Below are 27,865 nucleotides of genomic sequence, written 5' to 3' on the forward strand. Positions count from 1 at the left end.
CACATTTCTTTTTTTTACCTTGCTTTGTGCACACGCCTTTTGTGGGATACAAACACCCCTTATTAACGATGACTTACCTTTAGATGCATCACACAAGCAGCACCAAAGTTGAAACTACAAAGACTAACAAGCAACATAACGTTTTTAAGATCACAGTTACTTTTTCAGCGATATTGCTGCTGCTGATTTCACCTGTTTCAGGAATTGGTCTGAAGCAAGTACTTCTCCAGTGCCTTTTCGCTATCTTCCAATGGAAGGTGTGGAGAGCAACAAAAGGAGAAAATTTTGCGGAAATAATAATTTTCTGTAAAACTTGATGCAACATTCATAAAACAATGAAAGGAGCCCAAATTTGTAAAGTATATGAACTTGAGCTGGTGTCGCGCACACACTAAATGATCAGATCTCATTGTATGACAGTGAGCACTCACTGTCACACCACTGGTGAGATGAACAGCGGCACTGGGGAGCGAAGGCTTCGTGCTGCCATTCACTTCACCACATCCCCAAAACTTAGATTACGCAACCTGCAACACTAGGAGCATAGGAAGAAACCAGTCATCTTGACTCGCCTTTTGAACCTGCAGCAGATAACCTCCAAAATACAGCACGCAGGCTGTAAATGCGTTTAGCCATGCGAACGGATGCCATGCACCACCATGGCCGAGCTTGAGCAGCCGCATGCTCATCTTCCTTTAGTGTGTGCTTGGTCACGTGACCTCCAATATGGGGCGCACATCAAGCCACTACTCAACTCACCCTCGCACACTTTCAATCCTCGCACCTGCAGCACACGGCACATGGGCTACTCATTCATACCACACTTTGATTTTACACAGAACATCACAGCAACAACGAAAATTGCCCCCGTCCCCCCTTCCTATTTGATATCGTGAGGAGCAGGTACCTCAACACAAGGGCAAGTACTGATGGTGCACTCGTGCTCATCTGTCTTGTTTTTGCTTGCTTCGAATCTTCATCACTTTGAAAGTCATGAAGAAGGAGCACTTTGATTCAAATAAATACAGAACTACCACACTGCCACACTATCTGTGTGGGCTGCAACTCACGCTGGTAGTCAACATGGATGCCATAGTTGCTTCCTTGAAGGTGATCACGTTGATTAACAGGAATGAACATCCCAATGCAACAGCAGATGTACACTAGTAATTGTGGCAGCCTGCAGTGTTTAGCAGGCGTCTACTCTCGTTGGAATGTAGGTGCTAGGAAATAAACCTGCCCACTGAGCCCAAGTAGCAGGTGTCATTTTTCAAGAAATGTTTGTGGTAACTCAATTATTGCACATACAGTTGAACCTACTTATAACAATATTCAAGTGCCCCGAAAATTCCATTGTTATAACCAATCATTGTTATAACCAGGTTACATGAAAAGAGCAAAATAGGGGGATGGCAAAAGTGCTGTGAGAAAACTATAATGGTGGGGGGAGGCAAGTGCTCCTCCCCACTGTCTTCGTTCATCCGCCTGCTGATTGTGTTGACTCGTTTCACTGTTCAACTGAGCTTCCTGCGTACTCTGATCACATGTAAAAAGCCACGGCTATTGCCATTCCAGAATGGATTGCTATAACTTCAAGGAAGGGTCATGGGTGGCAAGTGACATGCAAGTTCCACTGAGGCATCACTTTGGTGGCTACAAAAGAGGCCTTAAAGATGCGAGAAGGTTGCCACAGCAGCCTGTCAGCTTGAGAAATCCAAAAGAAATGCTGGGGCAAAATCACCACAAGCATCTAGCCACATACTTCTTACTGGATTGCCTGAGAAAACCGCATGTTCGTCAGCTTTGCTTGTTTTACGCAAAGCTTGCTGACATCCTTCTCTAAAGCATCCAGGTGCTCCATGTAGGGCTGCAGAAGGTCCCTAGCAATAACGAAGCGCCTGAGGGACTGAATCAACTGCAGGGCCTCCTGTGAGTACAATAGTGACGCAGCCTGCCCTATTGTGCCATTGCTGCAGCCGTCGCTGTCACTGTCAATATCCAATGCAAGTGCATTCACGAAGATCACCTAATCAGTTGCAAGTTCTGATGTTTCCAATCTATCGTCTGCATGTAGAAACACTTAAGAGACCTGAAGCATCCTTGTCAACTGTGGACATAAGTTAAGGCATCACTTTATTAGTGGAGCTCTGAAGGCTTTGTACAAGTCACTGCTGTCTCAGACAAAGCACGCTTTCCTAAAGCAGTTCCTCACTGTAGAAGCACTTACTTCGAACCATGCACCATGGCCATCAATAGATTGATCTTCACAAGTCTGGTTGCTCCCTGCTTGTCTGTGTGGCCACGTCTGCCAACAAGACTAACTTGTTGAGAATGCAGCGACGATATGTGACCTTGAAATTGGTGATCACACCAGCGTCCATGGGCTACAAGCCTGCCATTGTGTTCGGCAGTAGGAAAACACTTCCACACTTAAAAGCTTAGGTATGGACTTGTGGGCAGTACAATTATTTAGGATGAGCCTTCCTCTTAGATCGCTTGATACGTTGGTTGAAATCCAAGAGCCATTCCCGAAAAAGTTCTCGCATCATCCACGCCTTGGGAGTTGTGAAGGAGGAATACCGGGATCCTGGCAGCACTGTGGAAGCAGCAGGAATTTTTTTATTTCTCAATGACAAATGTGAGGCACTTGTCGTTCTTATCCATGTTGGCACACAAAAACAAAGTGAGGCGCAGCTCGCTGTTTTTGCCGCCGTCAAAAATGTCTCTTGTGAGTGCATGCGTTTTGAAGGCAACATTTGGAACAACAGTCCTGTTTCGTTGCCATTATCTATGTCAGTGTCAACATAGTTGTCGAGGATGCGGGTAGCATTTCCTCCATCCACTTCTGCTTCACCTCCACATCAAGCGAAGCTCCCTCGCCGGCGACGGCTTGTAAACAATGACGTGCCTTTCTTTGAAGCAACGTATCCAACTGCCACCTTGCTGCAAGTCCACATTGTTGGTGAGTAGGGCAAACTGCTTTGCCTTCGTGGCCAGAATTGGTTCGCTGATAGGCAGGTTCATGGCATGGACACTGAGAAACCACTCATAGAGGGCCTCTTCCACTTCCTTACAGACACCTTGTCGAACGTGTTTGTGCCCGTTGTATACCGAGCAGTTTCATTTGTTGAACTTCTCTGCCGAGCAAATGTCAGTTGCGATAGTCTGTATTTCTTCACCAAGTCACACACTATTTTACCGTCTTTGTAGTCCTTCACGACACTGTACTCCGTTTCCAAATCTATAACAGTGTGCTTTCTTTTCAACGGCAATGTCGTGCATTGCCAATGATCAGCAGGTGCACAGGCCAACTTTCGTTTCGGTGGCGAGTCAAATGAAGCGGAGAAACTATGTGGCCAGGAACGATGCAACTAACAAAGATGTGCATGAGGAGCAGCTTAATCCGTTGGCAGAACTGCACGGAATGAGGGGCAAGCAAGCAATCTGGGAGCAGCGCTGTCAGTGCAGGTGGCGTGGACAATTCGCGTTTCGGAGGGTGGCGCAGCATGGAAGGGTGATGGGAGAGGCGCGAGAGGCTGGCAATGCGGTGAAGGCTGGAAAACATGTTCTACTGTATGAGCATGCGGCGGCCATTGGAGCAGCGGGTGAGGGTGCAGTGAATTGAATTTCTTTCTTTGTTTTTCTTTTCAAGCATTTCGTATTCCATTACCATTTGGTACAGAGGTCCAGTAGCCAGACTTCATTGTTATAACCAATAATGAGGCAAGGAGGTTGCAGTAAGTGGGCTATTTCACCACAGAAAACATACGAAAGTTGGTGGCATAGCAGCTTCTCATTGTTATAACCGATAATATTGTTATGGAAGGATAAAAGAACAGAAAGAAAGAAGATTGTGAGACACTGGCTGCTACATGTTGTTGCTGGTCAGCTATCTTTACCACATTGACTCTGGTTGTATATATATTGTAAATACAGTCTGTCTACACTCCCAACATCCCCGTAACGATATTGTTAAAACTGGCATCCTCAAAAGTGGGTTTGACTGTACAATCAAGCAGCTATCACAGAGAGCTTCTCTCCTGTAGTTGCGCCTTACCTCAGTGGCCACTTATGCATAGCCATGTGCAGGATTTCCGAGTAGACAGGCAGGCTCTGGAGGAACTCTTACTGTAAGAAGACTTTCTAGAATAAGCAGCGTGTCCCAGCCCACTCGATTCTAGCTGCCTTCATGAATCAGAGCAAGCTCTCCGATTTGTGGCATGCTCTGCAGCCACTGTTGCTAATTTTTCCATAATAAAAGCTATTTTGACTGGCTTGTAGTGTGTTAGGATAGGATTTTTGAATTTGGAGGGGACAAAGTTCCTTTTTGAGAAGTGCTGGTTTGACTGAGTTGATTGCATGTGCCCTTCTATCTGGTGCACGCCTAACAGTGTGTTTCAAAGGGCAGCAGTACATGCTTCCTGCCACCTCGTGATAGTGCAGTGATAGCTTTGAAAGCCCAGTTAACAAAGGCCTCATCACTGCGGCGCAGTAGTCATAAGCAAGCAGTGTTCAAGCAGAATATAATGTTGGGCAAGTTGGTGCATAGCTTTAATGAAAGAGTTGTAGCCCAAAATAAGTGACAGGAAACACACAAGTCCTATCCTGTCTTTTTTGTGTTTCCTGTCACTTAGTTTGCACCATAAATTTTCTGTTAAAGCAATGTTCCATGTTGAACAGCCTGTAGCTGTTGGCCCAGAGTAGCACAATGCACTGGATATGCAGGGGGTTCCTAAAGTATACTGACGTTGAAGGATTTATGTTTCAACCATACTGCAGCAAAGAAGGCAACATGCCAAACACTGCTCCTGGCTTGTTAGTAAGCTTAGCGATTGATGGGAATCAAAGCAACATTGAGGCTATCAGAATGCTGTGGACACACGAGCTCAGCAGCAGAACACCGTCACCTCCATACCAGGGTTAATTTCAAAGATTAATCGCTCCATGACAAGTTTAGCATAGCAGCCAAGGCACTGGTGGTTTGCATGCATTAGTATACTGCAGGCTGGCTAAGGTGCTTTCATGCCTTTGCCCATTACATGAGGACCAGCACAATTAAAATGCCCACCATAGGGCTGTGGTGAGGACTTCTCCCAATGGCATGCACCACAATCTACAGAAAGGTCCCATTTAGGTGGTTAGCACATTAGTATTGTGACGTTTACTCCAGGCCACGCCATGTCAATGCACAAGACGTGAAAACTTCCTACATAGCCATTTCATCATGGCTTGCTCTGGCAGAAGAAAGCAAGTCCCAGACGCCTTGCTGGATCCAAAACATCAAAGGCTGCACTGGCGCTTTGCCAATCGTTCACTTGCTCAAATGATGGCACCTGTCCTTCAATCAACATTGCTCTTGCAGCTATAAGAAATTACTGCATAAGTATGCTAATAACACAACTATCAACAAAATTTTCATAGCAGCCTTAATTAAGGGTGATTATTCAGGACATTAGCTAGTGGTTCTGTAAAAAAAACTATTTGCATGGCTTTATTGTGCAAACCTTGATTTACCAATATTTCTGATCTAACTCCTTGACTTTGCAAACTGATTAAGGCAATTTTACAAGTTATTATAAGTTACAACATAAGGCTTTGAAAGCCTCTGCATAGAACTGCTAGGAATTTGGCAGAGTATTATAGAACAGGTTCTGAGAGATGTCACAGCCATTTTCGGATTTTGCACTGAGGACAAATGATTCACTTTGTTGCGGAAGGCAAGAAACTGTACTGCTTATCAGTTCATTAGGCCATACTGCTATCTAACCTCAACTTTAGTGTAATTAAACCATTCGAAGGCCATCAAACCATGAATGTTCTTCCCAATGAAATTTGTGCAGTGTCAAGGAAGAGTGCTGCATGTGATGGACATTCACAGCAAAAGGTGAAAAAACCTCTGGTCATCTATGGCCTGGTACTACATGCAACTAAAGGGATGAGGACCACAGTGCACCTACATTTATACCTGTAACATGCCAGTACCATGCATGACTACGAGACCCTTGTCTGAATTGTATGCAATATTTTTAGCATTTACCTATATGTGTATCAAATCAATAAAGCATTTAAAAAGTGCTACATGCACTTAAGTCTCTAGAAAAGCATACTTGATTATATAGAATAGAAAGCACCGTCACACATTTGTTTGTTTAAAGTATTGGTTCTGCAACTTGTAGCCACAGCAGAGCAATATGTAGTGGAGCACAAATATATACAGCAGGCAAGACAACAGGGATAACACTGTGCTACTAACACCTGACATTTTGCAGTAGGTGGTTGATAAATATGTACAACCCCAGCCTGGGCATCTAACCTTTTGGCCATCAAAGGCCATATAATCAATGCGGATGAACATCAATCAAGCAAGAAAATGAAATCCTCAAACATCTTCCTCAAAAGCTCCCATAGATGTTCATTACTCTGGGTCGCAAGGTGATGGCCCTTGCACTAGACAGTTCGCTCGTTAGCAGTTGAAACAAATCACTTCATATCAAAGCAATGTAGCTCACAACAAGTTGCACAAACAGGCATGTATGAATAGAGATAGGAAGGCAGCTGCATTATCAATGTTTACCAACAATCAACTGCTGGCTAAGTTAATTTCATGATGTGTGCCCTATGTTTCTTTCCATCTCGCCAGACACCTTCAGCTGCCAAATTGGCTTATATATGACCACTGGCTGCGTGTATACTTCTGCTGTCCTCCTGTGCTCACATTACACTATATACAATGCAATCTTGTTGTTTATAGTAAGCAGTTTTTGGATAGGACACAAGTAAAAGACACAATATAAGCACTGAATAGCAGCTGTGGATCTATTCACATTGGCTAAAATATATAAGGTAAGAAAAACAAAGCAGCACAGACGCAGAATGAGAAATGCCAGATAGGGCACACTCAAAAAATCGAAGTACACAAGGTTGCCTAGCAACCATGCTCTTTTTTTCAAAGCAACACTAGTGGTTTACTTATGCAGGAGTCTCCTGCTACTAGGTGGCTTAGTATGTTGGTAAAGAAGAGTGCCGACATAGAATGATGCAAGGCACAAGTTCCATATTATGTCCTCTTTTTGTGCCCTTATCTTTCAAACAATGCTTCTACACGATCTTGTCAAGCTTGCCCCATCCACCAGGGTGTGTAGCACATTAAAATCAGCATGAGAACATTGCATACTGAGTGTGCTATTGAATTCATCACAACCAGCTACATAAAATGCAAAGCATTCAATTATGATCTACCCCAAAGGTGTAGAATTCTAAGAAATAAAAAAATTAACTATATCATCAATGAAACTTCTATTATTTTTTGTTCATTTACAGCACCAGAGCAGTAGTCAAACCGAACACATAGTTGAAAGTGTGTGCTGGTCTAAAGCACCAGCACATACTTGGGATGTGCATTCAGGGGGCACCTGTTGCAACATGCACTTGCATTAGGCCTCCCAAAACTGCAACACACATACGCTTTGTGGTACACCATCCATAATGCTATGTCCAGCGATGCATCACATTCTTAGCTCAAGAGTTTGGCATCTCAGCTAATGCCACTGATCACCGCTCAAACAAGCTGAACGGACAAAAAATGCTACATGCACGAAAGCAATCTTTTGATCACTTTTCACAGCACTGGTACCAGAAAGACCAGCCACACTGAGAGCAAATTTCCATGCGCAGTAAATGAACAAAGGGGCTGTGAGGACATCCTTTCGTTGGTTTCTACTCGGCACGCGTCTAGGCTTTGCCACTCCAACATTGCCTTCGATGATTGTTTCCATGGTGATGTTGATTATGGCGCATCTGCAAGGCACCTCACTGTTGCCTTTCTACACAGCCCTCTGTTTTTCATCGGTTACCACCAGTTATCATAAGCACGTGGCAACCCGTGGGAGTTCTGAACAATCTGGACAGTATATTTATCGGTTTTATGGGGTGCTTGCCAAGCCCTAGCCAGTGTACTGTAATACGTGGGCTGCTGCATGGATTCGAAGTGTATGCAACTATGATCAACATGGGCGTGTGCGGAGTCTGGACGGCCAGTGTTTGAGGGAGACAGACAGAGAGAGAGAGCGAGAGAGTCCAGTCGCATGCTGCAGTGAAGCTTCCCAGACAGAGGACAAAGAAAGCGGGACATGCTCATCCTTGGACACAAAGCCGTGCAGCGACAGCCATGGGAGAAAATAAGCCGCCACCGGCGCGCCGCATCCCCGCCACTACCTTGGCACTGCCTGCCAGGACGGAGCTCAGCTGGTGGCATGAGGCAGGACGGGCCAGGGGCACTGCCGATGCTGGCGGAGGATCCGGCACTGAAAGCTTGCGGCTCGCCGCCTCTGCCGAAAAGGTGCTCCGCACAAGACTGCCGCCACGCACGCTGGCAATGGTTGTCACGCCCTGTGCCATGATTCGGCGGCCTGATGCACGAAATGACTGCTCCATTTCACGCCCCAGCAGCGCCGCTTCAAGGCGTTCAGTGTCCAGTGATGCCCCGACTTTCCCACGAGGTTCCAGTGCAGCAGAGACCACACTGATGATGCTGAGGTCACCAGCTGACAACGAACGTGCAGACGCCACCAGCTGGCGCGAGTTGCGGCGCGCAGGTGGCGGCAGCAGCTCAAACGCACTTGGTGCAAACACGTCACCATTGGCAACGCACGCTGGGATCGGCGTAAATGATCGCGGAGGGGACACAAGGATGGTGGGGCTCTGGGGGCTGCCCCTGACCAGCTGCACCAATCGAGGAAGCTCGTTCAGCGGTGGGGGGTGCACATGACCTCCTACCTGCGGCGGCAGCTGAGCGTCCGTCGATGCTGCTCCACTGGGTGCCGGCTGGGGGGGTGGTGCTGAAACCTGCGCCTTCAACAGAGATGTCTTCGCTGCTGCACTTTTGTGGTGTACCAAAGCCTTCAACATAAGCCGTATTAGCAGATTATGCTTGTGGAATAGCAAAACGCTTATCATGGGTGTTAAGCCAGAAAGGACATCCGACAATAAGGGCATTCTAAAGGAAATCATGTCAAAACAGCCAGAGAAAATCCTTTCTCCAGAGATAATCAACGGCTTTTCTTTCAAATGAAATTTTGAAAGAAAACCTTACCACTCATTTATAGCTGCTCTTAAGTGTCCCTTCATTACAAAGGTCTCTAGTTGAACATGCCAATTTTTATATGCATAAGCATTTCTATGGCTACCCAATGAGCAAGAAACATCCGTCCATCTGTCTGTTCCATAAGACGATTGCTTTCAAGATAGGGCATGCAGCAGTGAGCGAATGGACCTTGATGCTGCCTCTTGCTTCAACAAAACTAAGCGGTGAGAACACAGCATGCATGAAGCTATTGGTACTACCCACACTGTGTCCCCATCGCAGATCGCTTTCAAGATAGGGGCCCGCGCAGCCGCGCCATATGCAGCAGCCGCCAGAGTATGGTTGGGCCAAGGTTGAGAATGGTTCGATGCGGATGGATAAAGCACTGAAGAGTGATAATGGCTTATAATGATCAGAACTTCATCAGCACACCTGGCACCACCACCTGCAGTAGTTTGCTTGCCTCATGACTTCACCTTGAGCCGCCGTTCGCAGCAGTTCGTGTCGCCGCAACACTGTCGTTTATGCTGATCAGATCAAGTTTCATAACCTCGATAATGACACCGGGCTGCATGGAGGTGAGCAAGTGGCACAATGCGTACACATACTAAGACAACTTCAAAAGGAGTTTCTGTGTAACTTCTTTTTCTAGAATGTACGGATTCTTAAGGCTCATAAGTGGTTGACTGCTTGGGAAAGAATACGGCTTTCAAGTTCAACTAAGTCCCACATTCTTACACAATACACTGTATTAGTAAGGTCCATCTAACATATTACTGCTGAGCTATACTTCTCCAAGAAAAAAAAACGACCTCCGTATGATGTCACCAACTTCGGGAATTCACATAAGCCTTCCGACTTTATATTTCTAAGGCATAATGTAATAAAAAATTGTGGCCAAACCCATTTCAAACTGAATGCTGTTAATGTGATTGGCATTGCAAAAGTATAGCAACACCATATTGACAAACTCTTCACTTCTATATAGCAGACTTGTTCAATTTTTCAATTATCCGACATCTTCACTTCTCTGTAGCTCAACACTACCTGCTCAATGACCGCTCTGGTCCCGTTCACTTCACGTCACTTCTTTCTCCTTACTTGGCTGCTTCCAATGCTGATTTTTTTCACTTCTTTGTAGCAGACTTGTTCAATTTTCTCTTATTAACTTCTTCGTGCCTCTTGCTCCCCTTGCCTATCTGGGTGCCTATCCAGTGGCACATGCCCAGTCTGGAAGATTAGCGAATAATGTTCACATATGCAGTAGTGCTACGCGCCCAGTTGCGCCCAAGTTGCCTGCTCGAGCCCCTTTCCAATGGCCCAGTTACACACATCCAAAGGACCGAAGTTGTCCCTTCCCAAACAGCCTACTCAGGCACATGCCTAGTGACCCAGATTGGCATGACAGAGGATGGACATTCCAGCAGAACTTTTTGTTGGGCTAGTTGGTGCATATTTACTGAAGTACTATAGCGCCAAACAGACAACACAAGAAGAAGAGACACGGACGAGCGCTTGTTAAGGACATTGTTAAGAAAAATGCGTGAAATGCATCAATCCAACTATGTATAGGTCGTGTTCAGATAAGGATAGACTCAGGGGGGTCTCGACAATTCTTAGTTTTCATACAAATATTTATATGAGGTGTGAAAATGTCTCTGTGGAAAAGGCTCAGCCTTTGTTTTGCAAAACTTAGCACAAAATTTTGAAAAAGAGTCACACTTAACTAAAGGTGGAAAAAAAGCATTTGAACGAGTTCCAGATTTTACATCTTCAAAGCCCTATCACTCTAGAATGAATGCATTGTACCGTGCCAAAAGTTGTTTGGTAAATTGACACAACTAGCACTATTGACCAACAGGAAGTTAAATTTAGGTCACCCACAGTACGTTCTTAAAAATATGTCCAAACTTTGGTTTTTGACCAACTGTCTCTGACACCAAAGTTCAGGGTCATTTGGGGCCATCTTGGCTAAGGAGATGAAGTTGAAAAATATTTCTGGCTATTTTTAAAAGGTTTCTAGCAAACTAAAAGAAAATGTGCAACTACACAACATATTTCATTGTAAAATCCCAGAAATGCCAAAATTGCAAGAATTGTGAGAGTTGGAACATTTTAGAGACATCTTAAATAATAATTATGGCCTGTATTTATTAAAATTTTATAGAATATCCACCCAGGACTGGTAAATCTAGTACTGCAAAACATACAAGTTGCATTATTTTAAGTAAGAAAATTGAACCTATTTTAAGACTCATGTTTTCATTTAAGACTCATGCTTTTGTTTGTATTCCCGAGAATTGTATTGCGACTGCGGCAGTAGCAAAGCAGTCAATTTCTTACAAGCGGAAAATGTTCAAACCATGTCTTACTGATTGAAGAAGGCACCACTGTAGGTTAAATGAGGCATGCAACTCCCAACTCCCAAGCGCTTAGGCACGCAGCGTTCCTAGAAAAACTATGGGGGTTTGTTACCCCCCCCCCCCATTTCCTCCTTCTCATAAGCGCTAGTAGAACTGCTGTTCAAAGCTGCAGAAAAGCTGAAGACACCACTGGTAGCTGTCAAGTTCACCTGCTTTGTGCACGGCTCAGAGTGGTATTGATGCGGCGGCGCAACTAACCAATTTGAATAGCTACTTGGGAGCGCTAGTTGTCGGATGCCAAAGGACAAGCAGACACGACGAGCGAATGATACGCGAATCTGGGCATCTAGGTGAACGCTGAAAACTTTTCCCTTTTTTATTTTTACACACAAGTGTTAAGTGCTGTTCAAATTCAGCCAAAATATATTGTGTACCTAGGCGCTTTCAAGACCGCGTGCATGCGTGCGATTCGGGAAAAAAAAAGTTAGGCCCATGGAGAATTGACACTATAGCGTGCAACCTATGATGATCAGCAAAACCCATGGTCACCTAAACAATGTGTTTTGTTCTAATAATAAAATAAAAATTGCACTCATTTTTGTTGTAGTAAATAAGAGTGACTCAGATGCATGTTTTTTTTTTGTTTTTTTTTAGCCATGAAACGAGTTCTCAGGGCCGCTGCATCTGTATTCCTACTAGGGTACGCTGAGGTAGCAAACAGGCGAAAGTGTGTACAGCAAGTTTTTTTAGACTAGTTGGCGTATCCTATTTCTCGCATCGATCTCTAGTTACATCTGTTATCTGAAACACTCCCTGTGTACATGAAAGTGCATCAGCCTAGTGGGAAGTGCAATCACACCACTGCAAAATAGGTCCCGAATATTTTAATTTTCACTTAAATTTTCATACTAGACAAAAATCCTTCTATGCCGCGTTACTGCAACTACTTTTCTAATAGAGATTTTTTGTCATACACAACAAATCTTAACTGAGGCAAGGTGCAGAAATCTCGTTATCGAGTCACAAAACGTTGCAAATTTTAAAAGCGCATTGTAAAGAGAACACAGTGTTATAGATGTTAACCCTTTTACTCTGCATCTATACCACTTCTCACCCGAAATTAGGGCAATCTGAACTTATTTAATCTTTGCTCGACAATGGGTGACAAAGAGTAAATTTGGACATTTTTTAAGGTGCTTTGGATTAAAGGTTCAACATCAACTTTTTTTTTTATTCTGTTGTTTGTTAAGTGCGATACAATTTACAAAATAATGCGCCAATTGCTTGAAACTGGATGGCAAATTAGAAAAAGAGGGCATGAAAAGTAAGGTTGGCACCAAATCTTTTTCTTGAAATAAAACAAATTTCCAACTTTTGTAAAATTACCTGAGGACCTTGCAAAAATGTGCTGCTATACTCTGTTACACTCTATAGTCTAAAAGTACTGAAATTAAAATAGGAATCTTGATCCACTTCGGTGTTCAATGGAGTAGGTAATTAGAAGGTCAATGGCGCACTCAACCTGATTTGGTTTATAAAGCGATGAACTTCACGGTGGCTGGACTTAATTTCAATAATGCACAGGCAGCCCGAGCATTATTGAAATGCGGGGTTATTTATAAGCTATCACAAGGCTAGTAGAGGTTGACTAACTTATCATTCCGGACTAGTTTATCATTCGCAATGTGGGTTGAAAGGGAGGATGTGAAGAAGTCATATGAAAGTGCAAGAACCACAGCTTCAGGTTCAGGATATCTGAAATAAGTTATTTGTGTTATCTACAGCCAGTAAAAATCAGTTGAGCAAGCAAGTTTTGCAAACTGCAGATTCACAGATCCTTCCATTTCTGTGTTTACGCACAAAAAACGTACAAGAAATTTCCTTGGTCAGATTTCTCATTTTTCTACACATGGGTTGTCTGGATTCCTTGCACATGCCTGACACCTTTCCATTCTTCTTTCTTCCATTCTCTGAAGGCTTCTATCTCATTTTTCTTCAGGTGCAATAAAAAACATTTTTGAGTTTACCAGCTATAATGTTCATAACATCGCTAAGCCTATCCGGAAGCACCAAAGGCTATGCTCCTGAATATTGCAGCCGTGTCCAAAAGAAGCCATATTGTGAGCTGCATTCCACACAAGTACGTGAAATACTTAAAGTTGCATTTTAGATTTGCATTGAGAGCTGCTTTTTTAGCACGGTGCTACTGCCACCATGCTCAAACTAATTAAATTCATATTGCCTTAATTCCATGCAAGATGGAATCTATACCACCGCACGTGGTATAGATGTGGATTGGATTGGAGCCAACTTTATTTATGCCTGCACTTGGGCACTCACGCACCCAGACGAGGGCCTACATCATCTACGAAGTCGCCGTTACTCGGCGCGGGTCCCCGCTCGCATAGATGGGTTAACATGTAGAAAACTGTGTTCTCTATACCATGTGCTTTTAAAGTGTGCAACATTTTGCAACTTAATAAGGAGATGTTTGCACGTTGTCTCAGTTAAGATTTTGTGTATATGGAAAAAAAAATGTGAGTTAGAAAAGTAGTCACAGTTCCACAGTGTAAAAGGTTTTTTTATGCCCGATATAAAAATTTAAGTGATAATTAAAAATATTTGGGGCCCCTTTAGCAACAGTCCTCATCTGAACCTACCCAGCTGGCTCATCCACCGTAGTGGTGTCATCGGGCTTTCCCACTAGGCTGGTGCATTGTTCATGTACATAGGGAGCATTTCAGACAGCAGACTGTTACAGTTCACTGCGTGCAGTGATGAAGGAAACGGATGCAAAGCGCCTCAGACACGACGTGCCTAATCGTTATGCTTGTCGACAGGCAAATACTTGTCCATCGCGTGTGTGCCACGACATTATGCGCCAGTGAAAATCCTACTTATCCTAAGTTCACCGCCTTTAAACCAGGGAGTAGTTTCTCTCCAAATTCCTGTGTGTGGATTGATCAGTGTGTTGACCAGACGTTACCTATGCTCTCCACCTCTACACTAGTGAGTGGGTTTTCTCCAAATTCCTCTGTGTGGATTGCCAGAGAGTAGTCTTTCTCTGTATTACTATGTGTCAACTGACCAGTGTACTGACAAGGCCCTCTACCAGGAAGCACGAGAGAATGCCGTTGCCCAGATGGTGTAGGGCATAAGAAGGCCAGCGAGATGCTACGGACACCTTCTCTGCCCTTGCGTGCAGGAGTACGCACGCCGAACATTTTTGTATTTTTTGTCTTGGAGTGCACTGCTCACACGTAACAATGTATTAAACTTCTGTTATTTGTTTTTACATTATCTCGTCTTCCCTGCCGAACCCTCTCCGATGGCCAATCTGGTTCGAGCTCCAAGCAGATGCTGTTGAAGGTCGCTGAAACCCTGTCCTCATAACAACTGGTACCAGCTCGTAACAATTGGTAGCAGTCGTAACAAGTGGCAAGCAGCAGAGGGATATGGATCTATGAGCCTCGTCAACCAAGTCACAAATGAATGCAACATTTGCAATTGTCTATGCCGGATTTTTGGCTGCAAGGTAGTGAGTGTGGGACTTTCTCTGCTGAGTTTTGCCAGGTTCTGTTGAAGAGAACAGCACGGGTAATTGGAATTATTGTTGTTGCCTAGTTAAGTTGCGGCAAGATAGCTGTGTACAGTAGAGCAGCAGTGAAAACAGCCATGAATTTGAAGTAAAGTAAACCACAGTTGGTAAACCAGAGTTATTGGAGCTATCAAAGGAGTTGCAATTGGATGTCACTGACGCACTCGGAAAACCACAGTTGATTGAGGCTATTTTTGCTCTAGAGGCCGAGAATCATGACCTTATGGAATGCCTGGAGATCATTAGAGAGAGGGAGACTGCAAAAAGTCAGGCAGAGGAACGTAAAGAACGGAAACGCGAAGAACAGAAAGAGAGTGGGCAAAGGAAACACGCACTTGAAATGAAGCGACTTGAGCTGGAAATGGAATGCGCTTGAATAGCAGGTAAGAGGAGCGAAGGAAACAGTGCAGGAGAGCATATATCATTAAAGATGGCAGAGCTAATGCGGCACTAAAGCAGACATGCAAGAAGCAAGGGTTCTTCCAGGAATCATGGCCGCAGAATCTGCCCACAATGTTACCGGGCGAGGCAATGCATGTAATAGCTCGCTTAACCAGAGAGGAAGCTGTGGATTATGATAAGGCGAAGTCCCGTTTGCTGAGGAAGTATAGGCTGTTAGTGGAAGTATTCCAGCGGCAGTTCCGCAAAACAGAAAAGGCTAGGAATGAGTCCTATACAGAGTTTGCACATAAGCTTATGTCAAACATGGAGGAATAGCTCAAGGAACAAAAAGTCCATAGTGATCACGCAAAGGTTGTTCAGTGCTTTGCACTTGAACAATGTTACAATCGGTTACCTGAATATGTGAGGTACTGGGTTCAAGGTAGGCCAGAAGTTAGCACGACAGCCAGAGCCACTCAACTAGCCGACGAATTTTTGACGCGTTGGGCTAACGAAGTCAGCGACAGTCGAAAAGGCTATCCTAATTTCAGGCTTGGCGGGCTGAAGGCCAGGCCGAAAAAAAGAAAGCACAAGCCTATGATTGAGGATAACTATAAATGCAACACTTCCTGGTCGGAAGGGGCCCCTGAAGTTAAGGCAGAGCAGCAAAGAAATTGAAAGTGAGGAAATACTTTCTTTGCTACAACTGTCAAAAACCAGGGCACACTGGCAATGTAACAAGGCAAAGGTAGTATTTTTATCGGTCGGTTGCAATGACGAGAACATGAAGCTGCTCGAACCGTACATGCACGACGTGGAGGTAAACGGGAAACCATGTCGCGTACTGCACGACTCTGTGGTTTCTCCCAAATTTCTCTCCAAATTCCTGTGTGTGGATTGATCAGTGTGCTGACCAGACGTTACCTATGCTCTCCACCTCTATACCAGTGAGTGGGTTTTCTCCAAATTCCTCTGTGTGGATTGCCAGAGAGTAGTCTTTCTCTGTATTACTATGTGTGAACTGACCAGTGTACTGACAAGGCCCTCTACCAGGAAGAACGAGAATGCCGTTGCCCAGATGGTGTAGGGCTAAAGAAGGCCTGTGAGACGCTACGGACACCTTCTCTGCCCTTGCATGCAGGAGTACGCACGCCGAACATTTTTGTATTTTTTGTCTTGGAGTGCATCGCTCACACGTAACAATGTATTAAACTTCTGTTATTTGTTTTTACGTCATCTCCTCTTCCTGCCGAACCCTCTCCGATGGCCAATCTGGTTCGAGCTCCAAGCAGACGCTGTTGAAGGTTGCCAAAACCCTGTCCCCGTAACTGGTACCAACTCGTAACAACTGGTGGCAGCCATAAGACGTAATTAGAGATCAATGCCAGAAATAGGACGAGTCTTAAAAAACTTCCTGTATGTGCTTTCGCGTGCTTGCTACTTCATGGTACCCTAGTAAGAATACAAACGAAGCAGCCCTCAAAACTCAAGCTCAACTCATTTCATGGCTAAAACGAGGCAAAAAAGAGACAATCTGTGTCACTCTTTCTTTACTGCAACGAAAACGAGTTCGGAATTAAATGAGTGATTTTTATTTTGTTATTAGAACGAGAAACATGTTGGCAGCAGCGAGGGCAGTGCAAGCAAGTTGTCCTAAGCAGGCTGTGTACAATTGCAGGTTCCAGTTGACACGTGGTCGGGATGACTGGAAAGGCACCGCTGATGACGAAGCACTCGCTAGGAGATGCCACCCGGCCATCTCTACAAAAACACCCACGACACAGCTGGATCTTTATTTGGCAATAGCAAGGGCAGTGCAAGCAAGCTGTGTATAATTTCAGGTTGGCACTTATGTTGTGTTCACCGCATTTTTTATTTTTATTTATATTTTATCCATTGCCTATGTTGCTGCCAAACTTGTTTAAAACTATAAACGGTCACTTTGCTTTTTTTTTTATCATTTTGATTGAAACTATGTCTCTAACTGATGACATTGGAGATGAGCTAAGGAAGGAATTCTGCGAGTTAAAGACAAAAATGGAATGCAAACTAAGGAAAGAAATCGGAGATCTCACCAGAAAAGCTTGGACTTGATGAATACGGAGCTTGAGAACCGCAGTAGAAAGAGCTGGAGAAGGAAATCACGAAGCTCAAAGAACGTAATGCAAGGCTGGTTCAAAAGGTGGCATTTCTCAAAAAGCAGCACAGTTAACATGAACAGAGAATCACAGCTGCAGAGCAATACTCATATAACCTTGAAAGTAGGGGCTACCTCAGACAAAGGACGAAAGCCTACAAAGATTCGTCTTCTGAGAATCAATTTTAGAAAATGATGTATAAGTACGCCGCGGAGTTGCTACAAAGCATTCGAACGAGCTTCCCAGCATCGTCGTGCAGTTCGAAGGGGCCCTGAGCCACCCCTTGGGCTTGGTGAAATAACATAGTCCATTGGTAGCATACACTGCTGTGAATATTTCAGCCAATTTTCGCTGTCGTATGCGGTGCGTAGAGGATTGCAAAGTCACCTTTCTTTCAAATACTCTCTTTTCAACAGAAGCCTGCCTCCTTACTCTCTTAAGGAGGAAGGCTTATGCTGTACTTTGTAATAAAGTGGATTCCCCTACGAAACTGCTACTGGTATCTGTACCGCCACGAGTCCTCTGGCTAAGTGCACTGCAGCTCACTGAGGACAACCGTGCTTAGCTTACCGTATTTACTCGAATCTAACGCGCACTTCTTTTCCAATAATACGGGTCCGAAAATTGCGTGTACATTAGAATCGAGTACGACCCTAAATGTGCGTTACCATATCGCCATCGGCATTTCAAAATGGATGCCTCGTATGCACTTCGAGCTTAGTTGCTGTAGCTTCCTCCATGTGCTGTGGCATGTGTTGCACCGTCTGTCTTCCCGTTTTCTGCATTTGCACTATCAGCATGGAAGTGCTGACTGCAAAAACATGCAGACTTCATCACAATGTCGTAATTAAAAGGAAAGTGATCACAAGTGCAGAGACGAACGGACACCGGGCCACATCACAGGCGTTCGAAGTTCCCAACACTTGCGTGTGGGACTTATGCAAACAGGAGATGCATTCTACTGCAGCGGCTGCTAAGTACGGCGCGGCCGCACGGCACCTATCTTGAAAGCGATCTGCGATGGAGTGTCTATGCATCTAGGCACACTGCGCTGTCCTCCTGTCGATTAGCTCGCGTTGAAGCGAGAGGTCGCACAAAGGTAAATTTGTTCCATCATTAACTCGCTCCTGATAACGCTGATAAAGAGTTTCCGCGGTCATTGCGTGAGACGTGGTCATGTTTGCTTGCGCGTGCGTGACACCATGCTTGTTAATTTAGTTAGCAAGCGAATGTTTGAAAGTTTATATGGCCTATAAAACAACTATCCTTACTTTTCGTGTAGCTGTCTACTATGCTATTGCAATTGATGCGTTGTCTTTCAGGTGAAACTGCAACTTCCTTTATTTATCGCAACTTTGGTGTATTGGGAGTAAATCTTTGTTTTTCCAAATTAGAGAAAGTTGTATTTCTGTATGAAGGAAAGAGGTGCACATACTGTAAAGGACTTTTCTTTTTTTAGGTCACAGCAAATGGGTGCGCGTTACAATCAAGGGGGCGTTAGGATCGAGTAAATACGGTATGTTTAAGGTGTCATAGGGATCAAAGGCGGCAGTCATGATGTCTATGTTAACAACCAAAATTAAATTTGAACTGTGCACCACGGTGACATTTAGACGGTGGAGTGTTGTAGGCACGCCCTACTGTGCCGTAGCCTTTGCAGTCCAAGGCATTGAAGAAGAAACGGGAGCACAGCAGAGGCCGTGTTTGATTGCCACTAACCCCCCCTTCTGCTGAATGCATTGAAGTACTATTTGTGTAAAGTATTTCTGAAATAGCCTATTCTCGCTTCAAATGCCCTTATCCACTTCGACAAAAAGTGTTTCACAGCCCCAAGCGCAAAGAAAACGCAATACAACAACAGATGCAAGATTTACGGTACCGGCGGCCCCTTTAAGAGCTGTGCGAATCAAGGCGCTCTGCTACAGAAAGCAAGAAGAATGTGTATAACAACGCAAGATTTTAGTCGCTAACCAGGAAAGCCAGCTTTTATAAATGAGCTTTTAAGCCCAGCCATTAAGCAACTACTCAGCAAGGCAACTGCAAAAAAGAAAGCCAAGAACTGATGTTTTGTCTGGACGAGCGGCAGAAAGGGTCTTGCTTCGAAAGGATGACTCTTCATCCATAGTACGCACATGTACTGCGCAGGACGTTGATAAAATAGGGATTGTTACCATTTGCACGTGCGTTTGTGGTTCCTTCGGTGCAAAAATTATTTACATAATAGCCACCAAAACAATCTTCTAACTTGCTCCCATTCAAACATTCATTCAACCGGACACAAAGCAGATGAGTTGTCAGTGCTTTTTTACTCAAACTAAAATATGGGACATTTACACTTCACTGAACAGAAGGGCATGTGACATTGATAATCTACAAACTGAACAAGTAAAGTATGTGCTTGCGATGTGTGAAGTGCGCAAATATAGTGTCGTGGAAGGAGAAGAAAGGAAGAGGATAACAAAGAGTGCACATGTGGAGGTGAATCCAGTACTGAATGGAAGCGACGAGGTCGAGGAGCTTCAAGCATGCGAACCCGTGGCACAAGAAGATTAAAACAAAAAGGAAAATGACCCAATCGGGAAAGTGCACGAAGTTCCCAGGGGCCAATCAGGACAAGACAAATCAACCAGAGTGACAGGAAAACAAGGCGCACTGGCAGAGGAGGGGGAGAGTTCAAGGAAACGACAAGTTTGCACCCAGCTGCCTGGCCAAGACGCCACCTCCATCTACACATGCCACCAAGCTGCCTGCGTCCCCTCTCTAAGCCGCAGCTGCTCTGCTCTGGTCGTTGGCTCATCCTTCAACTGTATCGGCACTGTGGTCAGACCAACCCCACTTCTTTCGCTGTCTTATTTCAGTCCCTCTGCGTCAAACTGTTGCACGCACAATCACTCATAATTTGCTCCTAACTCGAGTGCTGTGGATACTGTTATAGTTTTTACTGTATTTTTTTTCTGGTTATGAGTTTTTCATTGAGTGGTTATATTATGTTTCCATTTTCGCTAGTTAGATTAAAAGTGCTGAGCGTTTTGGAAGAAATGGCTTTGTCCTCAATTGAATTCTTGGAGGCTCCGCCTCAAGGAACTGTCTGCAACAATTAAAGAAAAACAACCTGCATCACAGTGCTTAACATAATGTCTCCTCTGCTTACACATTCCGTATTTACTCGAATCTAATGCACACTTTTTTTCTGATAAAACGGATTTAAAAATTGCGTGAAGGTTAGAATTGAGTATGATCCTAAATCTGCATTACCGTATCGCCATGGGCATTTCAAAATGGCTGCCTTGCACATGCTTCGAGCCTAGCTGCCATACCTTCCTCCATGTGCTCCTGTAGTACCATTATATAGGTGTTCTGTGGTAGCACACCGTCCGTCTTCCCATTTTTCGTGTTTGTTCTATCAGCATGAAAGTGCCGACTGCGAAGCGGTTATATTAGTGGTTATATTATGTTTCCATTTTCGCTAGTTAGATTAAAAGTGCTGAGCGTTTTGGAAGAAATGGCTTTGTCCTCAATTGAATTCTTGGAGGCTCCGCCTCAAGGAACTGTCTGCAACAATTAAAGAAAAACAACCTGCATCACAGTGCTTAACATAATGTCTCCTCTGCTTACACATTCCGTATTTACTCGAATCTAATGCACACTTTTTTTCTGATAAAGCGGATTTAAAAATTGCGTGAAGGTTAGAATTGAGTATGATCCTAAATCTGCATTACCGTATCGCCATGGGCATTTCAAAATGGCTGCCTTGCACATGCTTCGAGCCTAGCTGCCATACCTTCCTCCATGTGCTCCTGTAGTACCATTATATAGGTGTTCTGTGGTAGCACACCGTCCGTCTTCCCATTTTTCGTGTTTGTTCTATCAGCATGAAAGTGCCGACTGCGAAGCTGCGCGATGCTGCAATTAAAAGAAAAGTGATCATGTGTACAGAGACGGATTGAAATCGGGCCGCATCTTGGGCCTTCGAGGTTCCCAAAACTTGCATGCATGGGTGGCGCAAACAGGAGAGGCATTCTACTCTGGTAGCTGCTGCATACGGCGTGGCCTCTATCTTGAAAGCGATCTGTAATGGAGACAGTCTACGCATCTAGGCGCACCACGCTGTTTTCTCGTCGCTTAGTTTGCACTGAAGCAAGTGGCTGCACAAAGGTCAATGCACTCGCTCCTGCTACCACACTTGCTCACTCCAGCCTTTTGATAAAGAGTTTCTGCAGTCATTGAGTGAGATGTGTTTATGTTTGCTTGTGGCCGCGTGATGCCATGCTTATTCATTTAGTTAGTAAGCGAATGTTTAAAGCCGTTAAACTACTATCCTTACTTTTAGTATACCTTTCGACTAATTTGTTATCGCAATCCATGCTTTGCCTTCTGTGCGAAACTGCAACTTTTTCCATTTATAGCAACTTTAGCGTATTGGGGAGTAAAGCTTTACATTTCCAAATGAGAGAAAGTTGCATCTCTGTATCAAATAATGAGGTGCACGGTACAGTAAAGAACTTTTCTTGGTTTAGGCCACGGCAAGCGGTCGCATGTTACAATCAAGGGCGGTTCTTTTGGTCATGCAAAAGGGGTGAGCATTACAATTGAGAGCACGTTAGAATCGAGTAAATACGCTGTATGTACTACTTAAGAACAGTGCTACCAACACAAGACACAGAAGGAGAATGGGGACGCACGCAGCACTGAACTTGCAACTGCATTTATTGGAAAAACATGTTTGCTTTTGGAGCCACACATCGTGGAAGCTCATTATCAATAAAGAGCACTTGTCATTCATAACTGTTGCCTCGTTGTTATACGTAAGAGGCATGCGGCGCAGAAAGGAAGAAGAGGACGATGTGCATGTATCGGCCCGAACGGCACGAGCCTTCGAGGCGCGTGACCTGAGCTGTGATCGAGGGAGAAACAGCGCTGAGCTGGCATTATCGATGTGGCTCTGGGCCAAGAAGGTTGTAGCGTCAGCGTCGCACTGGCGAAGGGAGCCATGGAGGTTCGGTCAAGTCCGTGGCGCTGGTGATCCAGAGTGTGGCCATCGACCTCGGCGACGTTTGAGCGAGGCTCCTCGTGGTTGCACATATTATTATCTCCGTTGTTCAGCCATATTCAACAAGACCAATTCTTTGGAAGATAAGGCTACAGATGGCTAACTAACACAGCCACTAGCTTTCATCAATTTACTTCTCTTGTACTGCTATCAGTGTGAACAAACAGGAGTTCTTGTAGTATTCTGGGCCACATTTATTCATTTTATGTATCAATGATGTTACCTCAATCAGTGATATGCCCACTTACATGATCTATGCCAATGGCACCAGTCTTCTTTACGAGCACTAACCTACAGAGTGACAGCTCAAGTTAATAAAACATTGCAGAAATTGCACACATGGAGCAAGTCAAATTCATTAACGATAAATTCAGCGAAAACAAAAGCCGTTCTCTTTCATTCTCATAAAAATGAAGTCACAACAAATTTGAAGTTGTGCCTTGGTTGTTTTGCTGTCGAGTTTGTTGACACAATAAAAATTCTTGGTCTTATTTTTCATAAAAACATTATCTGGTATTCTCAGTTTGATTATGTTCAGTCACAAGTAACCAAATGAGTCGGCACACTTGCAAAATTTTGTGACACTTTACCTGAACCATTCAAGCTAATTATTTATAACTCTTTTTGTCCTATTTGGGGACATCTACAAATAGGAACATTATCAAGATATATCTGTTACAAAAAAAAAGCACTTCAATACATTGCAAATCTAGATTACCATGCTCACATGCAAAAGCTGTTCACAAGTTTTAACATCATACCAGCATTTAAACTGTGCTCTTTGGTATTACTTGTTAAATACAAAAGGTATGTGCATCAGAAACGACACACATTAATAGGTCTTGCTAACCTAAAGGCTAACGTAGGCAGTTACACTTCGAGAAACCAAGGATTTTGGTGTATACCATATTGAGGGATGGAAATTGCAATGATGCTACTGGCCCACGCCATTTCACAGCAACTTTTGGAGAAGCCAAAAATGCACTTTAGAGCAGTAAAATTGATTTTCAGCGCAGATTTACGAAAGCGATTGCAAACTATGTATATGAAGCTTTTACTGTGGGCAAGCCATGTGAAAGCAAAAAAAAATATATATATATTGTCGCTGGTTCGTTACCTCAATTCAAATAGTCCGCATAATCAGGCAGCACAATATCATGAACTTCTAGCAGTAGAATTAATTTTGTTGCTTTTTACAACACCAGAAGTACTTATCTCATTTTGCCATTTGCTGTACTTGACTGATATACCTATACCATCAACTTAAAGAACCGCGACATTAGGCCCCGAGGGGCCATTTAATTAAATAAATTCTAGTGATTTACGTGCCAAAACCATGACATTGATTATGAGGCACGCCACAGCATCGGATTAATTCTGACCGCCTGGGGTTTCTCAATGTGCACCCCAAGTACGATGCACGGCCGTCACTGCATTTCGTCTCTATTGAAACGCAGGTGCTGCGGCCAGGATTCGATCCAGCGACCTCAAACTTAACAGCGTAACGCCACAGCCACTAAACAACAATGGCAGGTGAGGGGTCGTTTTGCTTTCGCTCGATGCGCATCACGCGCCGTTACGAAGTGCAGATACCCGAGCACAGCTTTTGACTACGCAAACTTCGGCCTGCAGGGAATTTTTGTCATGCTTGTATGATGCAGCTAGGCCTAACCAGCGCCACTTAATCAGTATCCAGTGGCGAAAGTTGCTGTTTGGTACATAGTCAACCAAAGATTAGTAGCAGCCGTGCAGCATTTTCATAGATATGAAATCGCCTCAACAATGAAAGTGGAGGATAGGCAACAAATTGAATGGCGACAACCTTGTTCCCCATGTATGCGAAATCGTGCATGCTATGTTAGAAAAATTGGGCAAAACACAGTACGGCGTCTAAAACTTTGGCCACCGTTTTATAAACACTGGCCATTCAGCAGAGGAGCGAGCATGGGGTCTGGCTCGGCACCACCACAATCATTCGCTGCCACCTGAAAAACGATGCTGTTCGGTTGCCTACGCAACGGGGCAGCAGCAGCGCGGAAGGTATTGAAAGTAGACAACAGTCCACGGAAAAAAACAGCGGTACGATCCATGCTTAAGTGGAGAGAGAGATATGGCTTGGTGCTACGTAGCGCAGCCACTGGTGCCGCTTTCGATGGTGCAGAGAAACAGCGCTTGAGAACTTAGTTCCGTGTTTGAAAGCCCGAGCAACCTTTCGGCACAGTAAGGACGCAGATTTCTCATATTTTGCTGAAATGTAGCAGGATCTAGCAGAGATCGTCTCTCAATGCTGTTTGACGCAATTGACACAGCGGTGGCATCACTGAAATTGGTATACAAATGATCCGCTATACTCCAACACTACTTCTGAAGCACTAAGAGCCGACAACACTGTTGTAGAATATTGCAGCATACGAGATTAAACACCATTTATTATTTTTGTGATTTTCAAATTTCAGTCTACAAATATTTGTGTACAATATATACACGAGGTGTGACACCAAAAAAAAAAAAAAAATTAAAATGAAAAGAAACGAGGCTGGTCCAATAAATTATTGTACTTACAGAATCAGTTCCCTGTGACATTATCACCTTCAAAGTAGTCCCCTTAAGCATTCACACACTTCTGCATTCGGTGCTGCGATTGCTGGTAACAGTTCTGGAACAAGGTTTCTGGAAGGACTTTCAGGAGATTCTCCGTTTTTGATTGAACCTCTTCAACTGAGGTAAAATGGGTTCCCTTTAAGCAAGATTTAACTTTAGGAAATAAAAAAAGCATGGAGTCAAATCAGGTGGCTAAGGAGGATGCCCAATCACAGTAATGTTTTTGCTGGTCAGAAACTGCTTGACAGATAGGGCCGTGTGAGTGTGTGCATTGTCCTGGTGCAACGGCCATCCATCACTCCACAACTGTGACCTGTTTTCCATAATTTTTTTCACGAAGTCGTTTTAGTACTTCAATGTAGTAGTAGTGTTGATTAACAGTCTGACCACTGGGAACCCACTCAATCATTACAATTCCATTAATGTCGAAGAAGACAATTAACACTGCCTTGAATTTTGATTTTGACATGCATGCTTTTTTGGGTCTTGGGGATCCTGGAGACTTCCATTGCATTGACTGGCGCTAAGTTTCTGGGTCATAGGTAAAAATCCATGTCTCATCACATGTTACAACAGATAACAAATTTGGCTCGTTTGCAATGCGTTCTAACATGTCCACACACGCATCTTTATGGCACTGTTTTTTGTCATCGGACAGAACTTTTGGGACAACCTTTGCGCAAATCTTCCTCATGTGTAATTCGTCTGTTAAAATGCATCGAACAGCTTCCCTATCCAAGTTAACCAACTCCGCCACTGTACAAACACTTAATCTTCGGTCCCCACGGATCACATCATGAACTTTGGCAATGTTTTGGTCTGTAATCGCTGACCTTGGGAGCCCAGCACGTTCATCATCTTCCACACTGTCGCTTCCCCCTGAAAACCGCTTATGCCATTCAAACACATGTGTACGAGACAAAGTTTCATCTCCATAAGCCTCGGTTAACATTCGAAATGTTTCCGTGGCTGATTTCTTAAGTTTCACAAGACACTTGATGTTGATTCGCTGTTCAGTTTTTACATCAGGCATTTTTCCGGCAGCATGCAGTTGCACGTGTTCACTCAATGATGCAACACTCCCAACTGGCGTGGCCGGTTCCGTCGAAACTGGACGCATGAGTAGAGGAGGTGTGTGGGATCACGTCAGCAAAACAGTTGTTGCCAACTCCACTCTTTCTTTCAAGCCACACACTTAGTCTCGTTTCTTTTGTGTCACACCTCGTATATATATATATATATATATATATTGTGTGTATTTCATACGGAATATGTATTGAACTATTGATGAATACTGTAGGATCAGTGTTGCAAGAATGTTTTTTTTTTTTACTTCTTTTGCATGCTTAGTTCTGTATGCATTTTGTTATGCAGACATATTTGAGCGTTTGCGTTTGCTGTATGTTATGTACAAAGGGAGCTCAGGTTTCCTTCAAGCAACTTTGTCGCTTATTGTTTGGGCCATCCCGCATCTTCCTGATGTAAACAAATAAACAACGGTAAACAGTAATAAACAATGACCATACATGGGCCTTAATATAGGCTCAATATTCCAAAACTTATATACCAGTCCTGGATGGGCATTCTATAAAATTTTAATGAATATCGGCCATAATTATTACTTAAAATGTCTCTAAGATGTTCCAATTCTCAAAATGTTGGCAATTTTGGCAGTTCTGGGATCTTACAACGAAATAAATACGTGGTGTAGTTGCATATTTTCGTTTAGTTTACGAGAAACCTTTTGAAGGTTTGTCAGAAATATTTTTCAGCTTCGTTACCTTAGCTAAAATGGCCAAAAAAAAAACCTAGAGCCTTGGTGTCGGTCAGAAGCAGTTGCACGAAAATCGAAGTTTAGCAATTTTTCAAAATATATTGTGGGTGACACAAATTTAACTTTCTGTTCACCAATGGTGCCAGTTGTGTAGATCTACAAACAAATTTTTTTTTTTTGGCAAGGCACAATGCATTAATTTTAGAGTGATGGGCCTTCAAATTTATAAAACCTGCAAGTCCTTAATCCTTTCAAACGTCACTTTATCCCTTTGGCTGAAAACTTGCTTTTACCACATTCTTGCTTCTTCAGTATCACAGAAAGTGTACAGCTGCAGAAAAGAATAAGAATTTTCAATTGTTTAGTGAGTTCTGTCAAGTTTACAGAATGTGAACTCCATGCAAGAATTCACTACAGGGACATCAAATATGACAAAATAATCTATTTCATGTTTTGAAAAGCTTCAACAGCCCTTATCCAGCCACTTGAAAACTATGCCTGGTACATGACATTGTGAAAAACAATGAAAGGAAGGAATCCGCTGCATACAACATGCTGACAGCGGGGGAAAACACCCAACCATCTACCTTCCCATTTATTTTGCTAAAACATTCTCCCAGTCATACAAAATTGCAGGACAATTCCAATCATAAGCGTTTAAAGATGTATGCGACACATTTTAAATAGCATTAATTTCATCAGTGCTTTTGCTGTTGATGCACTATTTTGCTGCACACAATTGTGTACACAGCGTCTGAAAGGGTTAAAATGCTCTTTTCCACCTTTAGTGAAATAAGAATTTTTTTCAAGATATTTGTGCTAAATGTTGCCAAACAAAGGTTGATTCCTTTCTACAGAGGCATTTTCCCCAGCTCATA

At 43.7% G+C, this 27,865-nt stretch overlaps 1 protein-coding gene across 14 annotated transcripts in view; it reads right to left on the reverse strand.

Annotated features, from left to right (window-relative positions):
* Positions 1-27,865, reverse strand: part of LOC126527418 (uncharacterized) — a 476,501-nt gene that overhangs the window by 237,968 nt on the left and 210,668 nt on the right. For 10 of the 14 annotated variants that reach the window (XM_055068432.2, XM_055068434.2, XM_055068436.2 and 7 more), the window contains exon 10: positions 8,215-8,850. The exons of 2 other annotated variants lie outside the window; for them this stretch is intronic. In XM_055068432.2, coding sequence (XP_054924407.1) covers positions 8,215-8,850 — 636 coding nt within the window. The remainder of the gene's footprint in view (positions 1-8,214; positions 8,851-27,865) is intronic. 2 more of the 14 variants (XM_055068435.2, XM_055068438.2) reach the window with 2 other exon arrangements.

The sequence above is a fragment of the Dermacentor andersoni genome, chromosome 9, assembly GCF_023375885.2.
Source record: "Dermacentor andersoni chromosome 9, qqDerAnde1_hic_scaffold, whole genome shotgun sequence".
Classification (NCBI taxonomy): Eukaryota; Metazoa; Arthropoda; class Arachnida; order Ixodida; family Ixodidae; genus Dermacentor; species Dermacentor andersoni.